The sequence below is a fragment of the Scophthalmus maximus genome, chromosome 3 (assembly GCF_022379125.1).
Source record: "Scophthalmus maximus strain ysfricsl-2021 chromosome 3, ASM2237912v1, whole genome shotgun sequence".
Classification (NCBI taxonomy): Eukaryota; Metazoa; Chordata; class Actinopteri; order Pleuronectiformes; family Scophthalmidae; genus Scophthalmus; species Scophthalmus maximus.
Window position 1 is genome coordinate 11,783,838 of NC_061517.1, and position 15,387 is coordinate 11,799,224.

At 42.0% G+C, this 15,387-nt stretch overlaps 3 protein-coding genes across 7 annotated transcripts; all 3 read left to right on the plus strand.

The window, feature by feature from the left end:
- Window positions 1-206: 206 nt before the first annotated feature.
- zgc:174906 (uncharacterized protein LOC571548 homolog) lies at window positions 207-2,821 on the plus strand. Its single transcript, XM_035645773.2, has 4 exons — window positions 207-350; window positions 1,500-1,839; window positions 1,942-2,013; window positions 2,099-2,821. The coding sequence occupies exons 2-4, from the start codon at window positions 1,524-1,526 to the stop codon at window positions 2,377-2,379; spliced, it is 669 nt and encodes a 222-aa protein (XP_035501666.2). The 5' UTR covers window positions 207-350; window positions 1,500-1,523; the 3' UTR covers window positions 2,380-2,821.
- Window positions 2,822-2,969: 148 nt separating this feature from the next.
- On the plus strand, window positions 2,970-8,346 carry csad (cysteine sulfinic acid decarboxylase). Of its 4 annotated transcripts, none has more exons than XM_047331239.1 (14): window positions 2,970-3,478; window positions 4,310-4,446; window positions 4,544-4,670; window positions 4,758-4,848; window positions 5,505-5,727; window positions 5,886-5,965; window positions 6,119-6,173; window positions 6,260-6,376; window positions 6,476-6,540; window positions 6,793-6,874; window positions 7,011-7,210; window positions 7,436-7,487; window positions 7,579-7,668; window positions 7,865-8,346. In XM_047331239.1, the coding sequence occupies exons 1-14, from the start codon at window positions 3,427-3,429 to the stop codon at window positions 8,036-8,038; spliced, it is 1,545 nt and encodes a 514-aa protein (XP_047187195.1). In that variant the 5' UTR covers window positions 2,970-3,426; the 3' UTR covers window positions 8,039-8,346. The 4 variants fall into 4 exon arrangements, with proteins under 4 accessions (XP_047187195.1, XP_047187196.1, XP_035501665.1 ...); XM_035645772.2 differs by having other exon boundaries at window positions 3,350-3,500; XM_035645771.2 differs by lacking the exon at window positions 2,970-3,478 and adding an exon at window positions 3,519-3,648.
- Window positions 8,347-9,544: 1,198 nt separating this feature from the next.
- On the plus strand, window positions 9,545-15,322 carry znf740b (zinc finger protein 740b). 2 transcript variants are annotated; one of them, XM_035646407.1, is made up of 7 exons: window positions 9,549-9,665; window positions 10,997-11,148; window positions 11,344-11,577; window positions 12,144-12,278; window positions 12,363-12,498; window positions 12,791-12,909; window positions 13,190-15,322. In XM_035646407.1, the coding sequence occupies exons 2-7, from the start codon at window positions 11,104-11,106 to the stop codon at window positions 13,337-13,339; spliced, it is 819 nt and encodes a 272-aa protein (XP_035502300.1). In that variant the 5' UTR covers window positions 9,549-9,665; window positions 10,997-11,103; the 3' UTR covers window positions 13,340-15,322. The 2 variants fall into 2 exon arrangements, with proteins under 2 accessions (XP_035502301.1, XP_035502300.1); XM_035646408.1 differs by lacking the exon at window positions 10,997-11,148 and having other exon boundaries at window positions 9,545-9,665.
- The last annotated feature ends 65 nt before the right edge of the window (window positions 15,323-15,387 follow it).

Here is a 15,387-nt window from a genome sequence, read left to right on the forward strand (position 1 = left end):
AATAAATCAAAATATCTGAATACTTCAACTGAGCCTACTTCATCACATGGGTGCGATGTGTAGTCAGCTCCACTAGAGGTCCCCAAATCCTCACAGCCAGTGCAGACGACTGCAGTTAAATCCTACACCCACTGGGTGGAAGCACACAGATGAAATGCTGCTGGTTAAAAAAAAAATCTATTCATTTGTAATCTATGGTGTTTCAAAAGTACACAAAGAAGAAAACACAGCGGGAGCGACGAAAAGTCTAATCCAAAAAGAGGATACAGAGGAAATACTATCTGTTCGTCTGCAAAAGCTGTTTTTAGTTCGATCGTTCTTCCCTTTGACTCCAGGTGTCACAATACATGGTGAGAGTCTCGTGAGTAATGCAGTGCGTTTGTTGAATGAAGTCGGTGTGAGACTTAGTGAGTGTTGTGAAGAGCAGCTGGAGCTGGACGACAGACGTAAAACCCGGAAGTCCAGTCAACATGGGGTGAGGTCGAATTGTCCTTCCTATCTACTATTCCTTGACCTCAGTGGAAAACGTCACGAGGTCAAGGAAAGGTGCAAAGGAGGACTGATAGGGCTCGACAGCGCTGCTCAGAGAATCCGACTCGACTTTCACTATACCACGTCATCACGCGGCGACGGATGTTGTTGACGCGTTGCTGCCGTGGGGAAACTACACATTTCCGAAGATGAACTACAAAAAACGCAGCGGCTCCATCAGCATGTTTCGGCGTGTTTTACCACCGTGTGACATGAGATGTTAATGATTCATATGTAACAGCAACTGACACGACGACGTGCGTCTCCTCTGGGTCATATTCATACTCTTCTACTTCGGATTGAATCGTTTATGTCCGTGCATGGCGCCTCACGTTAAATATCGCTGCCGCAATGAATTGTGGGACGTCTGTATCTCCTTACTCTCACAAAGGAAGCTCCATTGTACCCTATGCTAAAGGAGATAGGAAAGGAAGAATTGAAGCTCCTCTCCTATGCATTTAGAGAATCCGAACAGCTCTTATCACGGCTGCCGATCAAATACTTCCGTGGAGACACTTTGACAATTCGACCTCACCCAAATTGTTTAGGAAGTTTCCTAAATGTCGGCTTCTCCTAAATCCTATCATTCCTCCTTGATACCTTTGTCAACCTCATGACGTTTTCCACTGAGGTCAAGGAATAGTAGATAGGAAGGACAATTCGACCTCATCCATGTTCAGCAGGTGACTGATGGTTCGGCTGGCCGTTGGACTTAGTTTATATTTGTGTAATAGGGCTGCAACCAACGATTATTTTCGTAATCAATTAATCTGTCGATTAATTTCTCGATTAATCAATTAGTTGTTGAAAAAGGTCAATCTTGTTAACCCAAAACTCCAAGATGATGATTTGTTTTGTCCACACACCAAAGATATTTAGTTTAACATTACAATAAAGGAAAACAACTTAAACAATTTCATTTATCATCACTGTTGTTGTTGTTGTTGTTGTTTTTTCTTCTTCTCAAGAGCTGATTTAAGTTTCATTCGGTCATGGGCGACGACCAAGCTGCAGAAATCCAGCTACTCAGGAGGCAGAAGGCCAAGCTAATAGAAATTCTAAGTAGCGATGCCGACTTTGTGCTGCAGCATGCGGACTCTCGCGGTCTGCTGTCTCCACACGGCTACCAGCAGGTGAAAGCTTGCCGTGTTCCTGGTGAGAAGGTGACCGAGCTTCTGGATCATATCATCCAGAGAGGGCCTGAAGCAGCACAGGGACTGCTGGAGCTGCTGAAGGAGCAGGCTCTACAGGAAACCTTCCCACTGCTTCATTTTGTGAAGGACCTGCACGTCAGGTCACTCTCCTCAGGTAGTAACAAAGTCTTGTTGCTCAATATTTTCAACAATGTCATGATTATAAACTGTTAGATTAAATGTTAAATATGAAAATGTTCTCTGTTTACACAACAAGAAACAACAAGGAAAAAAAGGGACTCACCTGAATTACAAGAGATCGTTCCATTCAAAAAGCCCTGCAGCAATGGTGAGTCACACTACACTCAAAGCCAAACTTTTAAAAACACGGTAACATCACCAAATACTTGATCTGCCTCCGTCTCATTGTACAGGCTCTCGCTTGGTGACGGAGAAGCAGTTGATGGCCGCGGCACGTGCCGTTGGCAGATCTTGGCGGGAGATTGGCAGACTGGCTCTGGACATCCCCTCGGTGAAGCTGGAGCAGATTGAGGAGGACCACTCTCTGCACGTGGAGCGAGTGTTCGCCATGCTGCACTACTGGAGGAACTGCCAGAGGGAAAAAGCCACGGCAGCTCACCTGCACTCCCTACTCAGTCAGGAAGACTTTGCACTGCCACCTGAAAGAATCGACTTTCTGTTGGAGGCTGACTGAGCCCTTCACTGTCAGGTACCTGCAGACACCTGCTGAAACTCTTTCAAAGTGGAACGTTTTTACTCCCTGAAACTGTGCATCATATCAGGAAATAACACATAAAAGATTATTTGAAGTGATAAATCAAGTCATAAATGTTTTTCATAAGCCTCAAGCTGATCGTCTACTTTTAAGCTATAGTGGAGCTTCATATATTGATATTTTCTTTTGATTGTGTCTGCAGTAAGGATTTTTATTCTTCTTCAAGTCAAGGAAATTAAGAAAACAACTGAGCCGTGCTCATTTCATTTTATTGTATATACACTTTTTTTGTTTTCATTGTTTCTCTCAAATGTTCAATATTTAGTTAATGTTCAGTCTGGCTCTGAATGAACAGTTACCCTGTCATGCTCCTTGTTATTACATATCTCTGTCTTTTAGATTAAATGTACTTTGCATCATGGCATGTCAAAACCTGTCTGTGGACATGTTTCACAACTCACTGAATGATTTTTATTATACAACAGTCGCTGCCTCTGTAACATGAAAAAATATCTCTATCAGATATTCTATATATCAGATATTCTATCTATCAGAAATTTTTGAAAATAAGGTTTGAAACTGGTTGAGATCCATTAAAAACATATAATGAAATGGACATGAATTGATAAAGACAACAACTTTCTTTTGACACCCATGCTTTGTGGTAGCAGTCATTTGGATTGTAATCTGTGCTGTTTGTCACAGTGATAAATTGAGCAACTTTAATCCAATTTGTTTAAATTTGATCTCCAAAGGTCAAGGTCAATGCATGGGATCAACATTTTGCCTTATTCTAATGCATGGAAACACATTGAAAGAACTGCAATTCAGTTACAGATTTTATCAATAAATGTTTACACGTCGATTTGAACCACGTCGATTTGAACCAAGTTACTCCAGGCTTCCTAACGCGTTGTGCGTGATCCGGTTGCAACTAGACCACACGGAAGTACATGAATAGATGCGCCACCGATTGCGATCCTGCGGGGGAACCAGGAACACACTGTGGACTCAAGTGTGAATGCAATGAGTTGTCAGTCCTCATACAACAACTGCGTGGGCGGAAAAACAACAACCGGTATTCATGACAACCTGTGAAGGTCGCCGCTCGAAATGGGACGTGTGTCTAACTCCTGATTTCCACTGGATGCGCAACGGCTGCGAAACGGCGGCGCAGCGGGTCGGTTGCGTGTTTCGCCGTCCGCCAATCCCCACCGCCTCCGCCTATGACAGCCCTGAAGTCAACAGGTCAGAGGTCTTCAGCGACCAGTTCACCCCGTTGACATGGATGAGGAGATGCTGATCATTCAAGTCCAAAATCACCAAATCATTTATGATGGAAATAACTTGTAGAAACTACACCCTGTCATATCGCGCGATCACACGTGAATTCGCGAGATCTCGAGGGCCCTCGTGACGTCATGGCCGCACCGCAGCGCACCCCTGTGGCGGAGGCGGTGGGGATTGGCGGACGGCGAAACACGCAACCGACACGCTGCGCCGCCGCTCCGCATCCAGTGGAAATCAGGCTTAGACTACAGGTGCTGGTAGGGGCCAAAAAGGACGAATACAAAGTCATTTAAGGATACTTGTAAAAGACTTCTAATAGAGCTAAAATAAAAACACAATTACATAACGCAAATATAATGAAATATAAAAATAATAATAATAATAAAAAATCCTCAAAGTTACATGAAACTTTCAATGGTTTCCTTTTTCACATGGTCTGGTCTACGTTGATGTCAGGTTCCAAACGATTATTTTTTTGAAAGGGAAAATCATTTCACATCACATGGTGACACATTCATAATGATTTCAATCTGATCTCATACCAGGTGTGAATGTATAAAAAATGGATATTGTAACACTTGATTTGGGAAGTGATTGTTTTATGTGTTTGTTATAACAGCAGCAGAGAAGCAGACCAGTCACCGGGACCTGAATGAGCCTCTTATCGACCACATCGAGGGCCAACTCTTCTTGAACGAAACCTTCAAAATTATTGTGGAGGAGGTGCTCCGAAAGGGCACAGATGTTAAGGAGAAGGTCTCTTGTGACGCCTGAAATCCCAGATTACTGCCAGATTACCGTGGTTATTCTGAACAAAACCCATTAACCAGTTGTTGTTTTTTTATCCCTGCAGGTTTGTGAGTGGAAGGAGCCGGAGGAGCTCGCTCTGCTGCTGGATCTGGAGCTGAGAGCGACAGGGGAGCCGCAGCACAGTCTCCTTCAGAGAGTAAAAGATGTCGCCAAGTACAGCGTCAAGACAAGTAAGACTGCCGGAGACAGTTGAAACAGTTAGATTGACCTTTATTCACTTAAAATGAGCCTTTTTTTTCTCTTATTTCTTATTTCAGGTCACCCACGCTTTTATAACCAGCAGTTTGCCGGAGTGGACTATCATTCCTTGGCTGGACGATTTCTCACTGAGGCACTCAACACTAACCTGTAAGAATCAACAAAATACATAACTAAAGCACTGAAGCACAAAATTATACGGGGGATGCCTGAATAAAGTATAATGCAAACAATGCAATTGAGGAGTTATTGTTACTCTTTTAGTCAGAGGTAGCAAAAGTATAAATATCTTCTACTCAAGTCAAAGGAGCAACAACAATGGCCAATGTAAAAATACTGTCATAGGTAAAATCCTGCATTTAACTCATTTATCTGAGTAAAAGAACAGAGTTATCAAAAGGACTTGATATGAAGTGTCATATTATTAATTATATGCTATAATATTGATTATTATTGATGTATAAATATATAAAGAAAATGTTAATGTTTCTGGTAAAGATGATCATGTAAGGTATTTTAACTATTGTGTTGTTTAAACGACAACAGTGCATTTTTTTATTACATATTTTACTAATAAGTCACTAGAGCTGCTAAATGTGTGGAATTAAGTATAAAGAAGCAATCTAATAAATACTTAAATACTATCGGGTCTGAGTAAATGAACCTCAATTGATTCCACAACTGGCATTAGGCCAATGTTTATTAAACCCTGTGGTAATTTCTGTGTATATAATGTGTAATATAATGCAATACAGTACAAAATACAACCTTAAAAATTGATCGGCCATTTTATGTGTTAATTGCAGTTTCACCTATGAGGTGGCCCCTGCGTTTGTGCTGATGGAGTCTGAGGTTCTGAGAGGGCTGCGTCAGATGGTGGGCTGGACAGAGGGTGATGGTATTTTCTGCCCCGGGGGGTCAACCTCGAACATTTATGCCATGAACCTCGCACGCTACCGATTCTTCCCAGAGGTCAAAAGCCAGGGGCTTTGGGGTCTCCCAAGACTGACCATCTTTACATCTCCAGAGGTCAGGAATGACCGATTAACTCTTTGATCAAGCTGAGGGATTGAGATTAGATATAAAATTTGTGTTATAGATGGTGTTCAGGCTCTTGTATTTGTGTTGTGTCGACATAAATATAAACTAGAAGAAGAACTCCTCATGTTTCTTTGATTTTTTCCCAGAGCCATTACTCCGTGAAGAAAGGGGCTGCATTTCTGGGTTTGGGTACCGACAATGTTATTTTGGTGAAAGTGGATGATGGGTAATGTTTTATTCACTTTAAGAGCTGAAACTGTTGAATTATTAAGACATGTATTAATATATTTCATCAATTGTAATGATAAATTAATAGTTTGTCATTTTTTTAAAACAATATATGTATTGTTTTTTTTCCATGCTCTTTCTTGCTCTGCAGAGGGCATATGATTCCAAGGGACCTGGACGAGAAGATAATGCTGGCAAAATCTCAAGTACAAACATACTCAGATACATCAGATATGACATTTGTCCAGCAGTCATCCTTAAAATTGTTGCATTTTGTTCATTTTACAAACAGGGTGCAGTGCCGTTTCTTGTCAGCTGCACAGCAGGGACGACGGTTCAGGGTGCCTTTGACCCACTGGACCTCATCGCTGGTGTCTGTGAGAAACACAAGCTCTGGATGCACATAGACGTGAGTTTCCCCCGGTGGAATTAAAATCCATGCATATTGGCAAACCTTGGTTTTGTGTGAACTTGTCTTGTAGCCATTTTGTTTTGTTTTTTGTCACAGGCTGCCTGGGGAGGGAGTGTGCTCTTTTCAAAGCAACACAGACAACTGATGAAAGGTGCCGACAGGTATTAATATGCAGGAAGATATATTTTACAGTTTTCCTTTACATAGGTAAAACTTCAACGTTAGGGTGAGGATGTGGTCATACAGAGGATACAGACAATACATTATCTGTATGTGTGTGTGTGTGTGTGTGTGTGTGTGTGTGTGTGTGTGTGTGTGTGTGTGTGTGTGTGTGTGTGTGTGTGTGTGTGTGTGTGTGTGTGTGTGTGTGTCTGTGTGTGTGTGTGTGTGTGTGTGTGTGTGTGTGTGAGAAGAGCTGATTCAGTGGCCTGGAATCCACACAAGATGCTGGTGGCTGGTTTGCAGTGCTCCGTCCTGCTGCTGAGGGACACAACGGTTTGCCTTCACACTTTGAGGCTACTGAACTATCTGAAACACATCAAGATGTTTTATGGTTTTGTAATTGGAAAAAAAATATATATATAGATTTAATAATTAATTAATCTTAAGTAATTAATCTGCTTTTTCTCAGAATTTGTTGAAGCAGTGCCACAGCGCCAACGCCACATACCTCTTCCAGCAAGACAAATTCTATGATGTCAATCTGGACATTGGGGATAAGTCAATGCAGTGCAGCCGCAAGGTGGACTGTCTGAAGTTGTGGTTGATGTGGAAAGCTGTTGGCTCTGATGGCTTGGCAGAGCGTGTAGACAGAGCTTTTATCCATGTCAGGTAGATAAGGCACGCCTCAAGTCAAGTAGTAAATTCAAAATCAATCATCTTTATGAGGGGTAAATTAAATGCTGGTGGCTATTTCAGTTTTCTAATGTCATTATTTTAATCCCTTATCAGTGAGTTGGCTATAAGTGTAACAGACATAACCAACTTTTTTTTAACAAAGGCTTGTAGCTGACTTCTGTTCCCAGGCCAACAAAAAGTAAAAATGCACTCCAACAGGTATCTGGTGGAGCAGATGAAGAAAAGAGAAGGGTTCCATCTCTTGAGTGAGGTAAGTAAAGATCTCAATCATATAGTGAAGAACAAAAGTTCTTTCTTCTTTGCAAAATTACAGTCTTGTCCATATTTGTATCCATGAATAGCCAGAGTTCGTGAATGTATGTTTCTGGTACATACCGCCCAGTCTGAGGGGGAAGGAAGGAAATGCAGATTATCAGGAGAGGCTGGCAAAAGTAAGTTTCTGTTGAAAATCTGTGAACTGGGCAAATACAAATCATGCATTGTAAAAGTCTCAAATCTACATGTTTGAGTTTTTTTTCTTCTTCTAACATTTGATCAAGCTCTCAAATGTAACTTCTTAATTATTTGTTGGGGGGAAAATGATGGTAGCCTTTTATGTTTTGTCTTTTTGTCTTTTTTAATGAAAAGGTTGCTCCAATCATCAAGGAACGCATGGTGAAACAAGGCACGATGATGGTCGGCTACCAACCTCTGGGAAACAGAGTCAACTTTTTCCGTGTGATTGTGTTCTCGCCCCTTGTTTCCCAGAAAGACATGGACTTCTTTCTTGATGAAATCGAAAGACTGGGAAACGATTTGTGACCGAAATCACAATTTATCAGATTCAAACCCTTTTCTGAGCCTGAAATTGTAATGTCACAAAAAATGTTTGTTTTTTTAAAAACAAAGTCGCTGTAGTATGTGATTGATGTGATTTGCTCATTTCAAGCAGTCACCATGAAAGATAAAGAAGGCTATGAGGTTTGAAAAACCATAGACCAAAATATTAACCATGAATGAATGAATATAATTAAGACATTGTCATAATCCTTGATGACACATGACGGTGGCCTTCATTTTAAAGTTGTTTTGAAACTTTTCCCATGAATTAAACAACTGTTCTGAAATTGTTCAGGTGTTTGTGCAGATCTCTGTATGAATTTCACAAAAACCCAACCTCACAGTGAACGATTCATACAGTAATCACAGCATGTTGAGAAAAGTGGACTGAAGTAAGCTATGATTTATAGATGATGTTTTTCAGTTTTTACACCTGTTGTCTGACTCATTTGATCCAGACCAAAGGAAAAAAAATATGGATCAGTAGTTCACGTTCAGTTCCTGTTCACTCTTTCACTCTTCACTTTTTATAAATGAACCATGAGGAGTAAACATGAAAGACACACACTGAGAGGCAACACACTGATGGGACTGATTTATCTTTTCTGCATCATCAGGACACGTGGGGAAACCAGATTTAGGCAGACAGCAGGTCCGTCTGCACTTTAATTCCCCTAATGAATGTATTTATATTCGGTGGCAGCATAAGCGATTATGAGGATTATCCTGTCTATCTAAGACATATCTGATCCCACTTTAACCCTGAAAGTACGATGTGATATCTAATCTTTCCTCCAATACCAAGCTGACTTGTTTTAATTAGTGGGCCTTCTTTTATTTTCTCTTTTTATACCCAGGTAGACACAACGGCCATTAGTTCCTTTTAGTTTTTTCCCCCCTCATCCTTACTCATCCTCCCCAAAGCATCTATAATGAATCTGCAAAGGCAACCATTCCTCTATGTTCTAAAAAGAAAGCTATAGGTCTGATTCTGTTTTCTTCAGAGTTTTCTCTTGGTGTCTCTCTTTATCCTCTGTCCTCAAGATGGTTTCCACTGTGCACACTTGCAAACACTTTACCGAGCAAATTAACCTTTTCCTCATTAGTCATTGCTAATTCTTTCGACTTTTCCCAAGAGCCGATAGGCAACATGAATTGAAAAATGAATTGTGGTATGATAACCCGTTCTTCCCTAACATAAGAGCAGGGCGCCTGCTCTTCTATCCCAAATGCTTTGTCATCTTAAAAGCATAATGTTACAATTGATTATGTATAATTTCTATTATGAGACCTTCTCTGACCGTTTGCCTCGATAACAAACCTCAGAGTTGCTGCTGAGTCAAATAGATTTCTGCTGACCGTTACACCCCGGCACGGTAGGTGGCGGTATACAACACAACGAATAAGAAGAACAAACCTCGACCGCTCCCTCACAATCATGGCCGCCAATGTGGGTCGCCGCGCTTCAGTCACGTGACGGGGCGTCCGACCAATCACGACTCTCCCCGCGGAGCGCTTCCGGTGGTGTTTCCTGTCAGTGTTTGTAAACTGGGGAAAAATTGGAAGTGCGACAAGAATTGATAATCTACAAAACTCAAACAATCCGACGGTAAGTGTGTTTGTTTCCGACACACGTCGCCGGCGGCTCTTTATGCGCTTTATAATCCGGCATGTGTGTGTTTCTAACGTCTGTGGCCGGCGACAGAGCGCTTGTCTTGTGGTTCGGCGCGGAGCCCGCACGCCCTGCCTGGCTGTTGTTGTGTTGTCTGGGGCGGGGGGTGGGGGTCCAGTCACACAAGAGGGGTCCCAAAACCCAACTGCTGGCTAGCTAGCTAGCTGGCTAGCGTGTTAGCCCTTTCGGCTTCGTTCAGCATTCTTTCCTCGTAGTGCACGTTTTCTTAATCCATACTGGATCTATGTATGCGGTCCTCAGGTGCAGCAGTGGTCAGTTTGACTAGTAAAACTCACCTGCTCACGAATGGCCACTGGTCCCACAAGGTACCAGCTAACGTTAGCCAGCTAACCAGTGCTGAATTCATCCTTTTCATTATCATGTTGTGTTTTGCTTTATGAAAATATGTCAACCGCGTGCTTACAAATGGAAAACCCCAAATCATTTTCATCGTTAATATACTTGCATTGAACATTCGTGTTGTTACCTACTCAGAGGTTTCATGCATGGTCAGTATTGGTACATTATACTGTGCAGATGTTTAATGCGATTACCTTTTTTTTTTTTTTTTTTTAAACAGCACTAATTCTCCTCGGTTCACACATGCACCGATTTTTTAAAAACAATTTGGCAGGTTGGGTGATCGCAGCATCTCGGAGAACCTGTCGTCTGTCTCTCCATGTAATCCCAGACTGACCTCATGATGTTGAGACACTTCTTTGTGACCCGTGTTGTATTAACCCGATCCCATTTAGATACAATACCTCTTCTGTGACCACACATATCATGATCTGCATTGCCAAATCAGGCTAACCCTTTCAGAAAGTTGCCTCTCTACATCATTTACTATACTTTTTTCCCCCCTATTAGTTTCTTCAATGTAATTCAAGGTGAGGATGAACCTGCACACTTGGCAGGGGATATTTGTCTGAAACCTAGACAGGGTGTTTACACCTGCAAGCACATCACTGGGAAACTGAGTTTTGATAACAGGCATGCTTTATTAGAAAATGCAACTTTTCCACCAGATTTAGTTTTTTCTTCTTATTCTGCCGACCACAGTGACACATGGTGTGCACCAAACCACCGGGGCTTTATTTCCTGATAAGACACAGATTTTAACGCTGGACCTAAATTTCCGGTCATAATGTATAATCCAGATTTGTTTTTGTTTTTTGTTCAATCTAAATAAATTGGTCTGGTTTTCCAGCTCCTGATTCCAGCATGTAAAAAATATTAGCCTTATGTTGTCATGCATCTACTTTCAGGCTTTGACCCCTGATGATTTGGGTGGGTGTGGTCTCTTCTGTCACCTCTCATCCTGAGTGAAGCCCCCTCTGTTTCCCCCAAACACACACGCATTCAAACCACGGCGATGACACACCATTCCAACAGCTCTGTCCGAGACCATATGAAATGGGTCAGTGGAAGTCTTCATCTCCAGAATCACCATCATGGTTTTAGTGTGTCCTCCTGACGGCAGTTCACTTTTCTGTTAGTCCCGTTTCTTAGCCCACTTCCCCCGTCCTCCTCCTCCCCCCTGACTCCTTGTCTCTGTGAGGAGTCCGATGGCTCCGTCGTTCTGCTCTGACACGCTTCTTGTTTGTGTTGCCAGGCTGGGTTGCTGGGCTGCGAGGCGGTGCTGTCCAGCATGGCCCTGATGCAAGCCAACAGCATCCCAGGCCAGAAGAAGATGATGTCAACCTTGGGCCACGGGCACAGGGCCAGTAGCGAGAGCCAGCAAACCCACTCACACCACAGCCACAACCACCATGGACACCAGGTTCACCATGGACAACCGCACCACAGCCACATGGGCCATCCTTCAGCGGGGAGCTGTCCACCCCTGGTATGAGAGAGATGCCAGCCACAGATCATTGCTCATTACTGGAGCGTCTTTATTTATTTTGCATCGATATGAAAATGGACAGGGTTACTCAGAAAGTCTGCCCCATCTCTGGTTTCCAAACATTGCCTTCATGAACAACATTTAAGTTGTTAATATAAGATAGGATGTACATTTATTGATCCCTGTAGAGGAAATTCAAATTTGCCACAGCAGCATAAAAGAGTAGCAGCACAAGAGAATGTAATAAGAAATAAAATGGAAATAAAAACCGAATCTCGGGTAAAAATAAAGATCAAATAGAAATACTATATTCAATAACTAAGAAAAAATATGATAACGAATACTGATGTTGTGCTGTGAAATTAACAAAACTTGAGATAGCTCTACAATTAATTCTGTGAACAGACTCAAAAGGAGACACTTTGCATTGCACTAGCATGTGACTACGTGATTATTTAATCCCCGTCCATGTAACAAGTGCTTTATGAACTCTATACTCTACTCCAATAAATTGTTTATAACACACCACAACATAATTAATATCTGTCTTTTGCTTACCCCCAAAGCTAATCCGAAAAGATGGCGATTATCACTCATCAAAACTGATGGACGGAAAAGACATGCAGGCGAACCAGAACATGCAACCCAAGAAGAAGCACAAAAAATCTGGGTCTTCCCACAAAGTCAAAGAGAAAGTGGAGGTAAGATATGTTGTCAGAGCAGTGTGCAAAGATCTACTCGTGGTGTTTTGCTCAGATTTAAGAAATTTTGTTTTTCGTTGGCAGCTTCTACTTCCTGCAGTCAGTATGGATGATGACGACGACAGTTCTTTGAAAATCCAGAAGAACTTCATCTGTGACCACTGCTATGGAGCTTATCGGAGCAGCTACCACCTCAAGCGACATATACTTACACACACAGGTGAGATGTCACGGCTCACTTCCTCACCTCGGTGTGACCCTCCTCTGGTAGGAAGGTGTGAGAAGCTGGGTGGCATAATGAGAAGTGAGGCCACTGTTCGGCCGGTGGACGTGGGTGACTCCGCCCTCCTGAAGCCCCACCTGCTTGGGAAAAAATTACTGAAAACACAGATAAACTTTAAAAAAATTCAATGTATCATTTGGGGTGCATGTATGTGTTTTTTTTTTTTTTTTAAGAATTAGCTTTAAGGCTTTAAAACTACTGACGGCTGTCCACCTGTGATTGTCCACAGGGGAAAAGCCATATGCTTGTGATGCGTGTGACATGCGGTTCATTCAGCGTTACCACCTGGACAGACACAAGAGGGTGCACAGCGGAGAGAAGCCGTACCAGTGCGATCGCTGCCATCAGGTTAGTCAGTCATTCTTTTATTACAGCCAATATGTTCTTATTACAGCAAATTCGTTCCAATAAAGTTTATTCAGACTAGACAACGATGATAATGAAAAGAGAGTAACTCAGCATTACTCGCAATCAAACAAGAGAACTCGGAGAGAGCAGACCTCTGCCTCTTTGACCTAAAACATCCATTCCCATCTCCATCTGACTTACACATTTTAAAACTTTATGTGTTTGTGAAGATATGACCTGTTCTGCAAATGAAAATGCGTCTTTCTCTGTCGGGCTCCAGAACTTCTCACGGACAGACAGGCTGCTGAGGCACCGACGGCTCTGCACAGTGGGGATGAGCAAAGAGGAAAGCCAGTACTCGCAGGACGCATCTGCCCATCCAGCCTCCTGGAGCCCCCTCCAGCCTTCCAACAACCGTCTGACTGTCTGACCTCCCTGACACCCCCATAGAACACAACAGCCTGAATCTTAGAAATTTCGAACATTACTGTAACCTGAAAACAGCCCAGCTTAAACACAACCAATCTTTACTTTGCTCTCACCAGCTCATGCGTTCGAGCTGGATAGTGGATTTTTTGTACTTTTTTATCTACTGTTACGGTCACGATACACGCCAAAAGGGGGACAGCTTATTCATAGTCGTGGACAACCGATTACGATGGCAGACTTGTCCTCGTATCTGAAAGGTTTTAGGGTATTTTTGGTTTTGCTGCCAAGAGATCCTTCAGTCTGCCCCGCAGCTGCCTATAACTACACATGGACAATTCACTAAAGGACACAAACATAAAACCATGTAGATTATTTGGTGTTCGAGTCCTAATCATTTTGTTTTCACTCTTGTTACTAATCATGTACCAGCCACTGCTGAGAAGTGAGACGTGGTCCGTGCTGCCTCGAGGAAACAATGACACCTTTTCCCACACTGTGTCACACCTACAGTATACAACATCAAAGACAGGTTGAACAACACAGAAGGTTAGACGCTTTTCAGTTTCTAGTTGTGTAGAGACAATTCGCACACACATTCACGGCTGTACCTTGTTTTAAAGGGGTCCTGTCCGGTCTGTTATTCGGTTTATTGAAATATAGTAGAAGGTTGACAGGTTTTGTAGGAATAGCCAGTTTTTTTTTAATGCAAATTTAGTAATTTTTTTATTTTATATATATAATAGCTGGATGTAGGAACCACCTGTCTGTGGCATAAATGATGGTGGAGTTTCCTATAGTGCTACCGTAGTGACACACGTTTCCTGTCTCTCTGTCAGTCTTATTTTTTTTCTGCCACTCAGCGATGGACTCCTCTGACTCTGAGAGACTTCCAGAGTATTTTTGATAAGCGAGGCTGGGTCAGCATATTGTCGGTAATCCTGAGATTTACCTGAAAGTTCCTGAGAGTAGCCTGTGAAATCTCATCAAACCTGATTTTCTCCATAAGACCGTTTGCACACAGGTGGATCAAAAGTAGTCCCAAGACCTAGAATAATTTTCTCTCCGGCTACTGGGAAAGTTTTCTCGGTGCTCACCACTTTAATTCGGCACTCGTGAAATTGGCCTCGGCCAGTTCAAGCAGCTTAAAGTATAATTTGGCTCATCCGCAGATTTTGAGAGCTGATCTCTGTCTTGACCTGACTGAATGTGATCTGAATACAGTGCCATGTCATTTTATCTCCAGTTCAACCTTGAAGCATCTTCAGTGAAGATGATGATTGTGCTTTGTGGATTGGGGAATACAAGGTGGACATGGTGTTTTCTATGACGATGACTTATGTTGTATTACTGTACGTTATGTTATGGGCCTCTGTAGGATCAAATCAGTTTGTACACTGGACTTGAGATGGAAGTTCGATAGTAAAGGAGGAGTTTTAACATTTGTAATCTGCTTAGAATAAAACCTGTTTTACAGTAGACTGGTAGTTCAGTTGCCGTCACACTTTTAGATCATGTGAAAGAAGTTTTTTCGGCCCGACTGACTTTGTCTACTCTTTATGAAGTTAATATATATTTAAATTGTACTAGGAGTAGAAAATAGTATGTATGGGACCTACACTCCAAAAGCAAATCAAAGTATTTACAGAGTTATTATCCCTAGTCTGATGATTTCTTTTGACAACTGAAACGGCCATAACGTGTTAATGTCCGTCTTGCTGGTAGGATTTAAGTAAGAGCTGACACTCTTGCCCTTTTAGTATAGCAGCCATGATTAGTCGGCATATTTTTTTATTTTGCATGTATTTGTTGGAGGAACTTGTATATATACATACTTTTTTGTTTCGGTAAAAGAGTTTCTTTGATGTTAGCCCTCAACTTTTTTTTGTCATTTCAGGGGTGTGAAATAAAAACCCAATCATTCTGTAGTGGATGGAGTTTTTCTGGCCCCGAGTCTCAATAAAGCTGTTACACTTTTTCAACAATCGCAAGCTGTTCACATGTTCTACATCTGATTTTCACCTTTCACTTATTTAAGTGAAGAATCGCAGA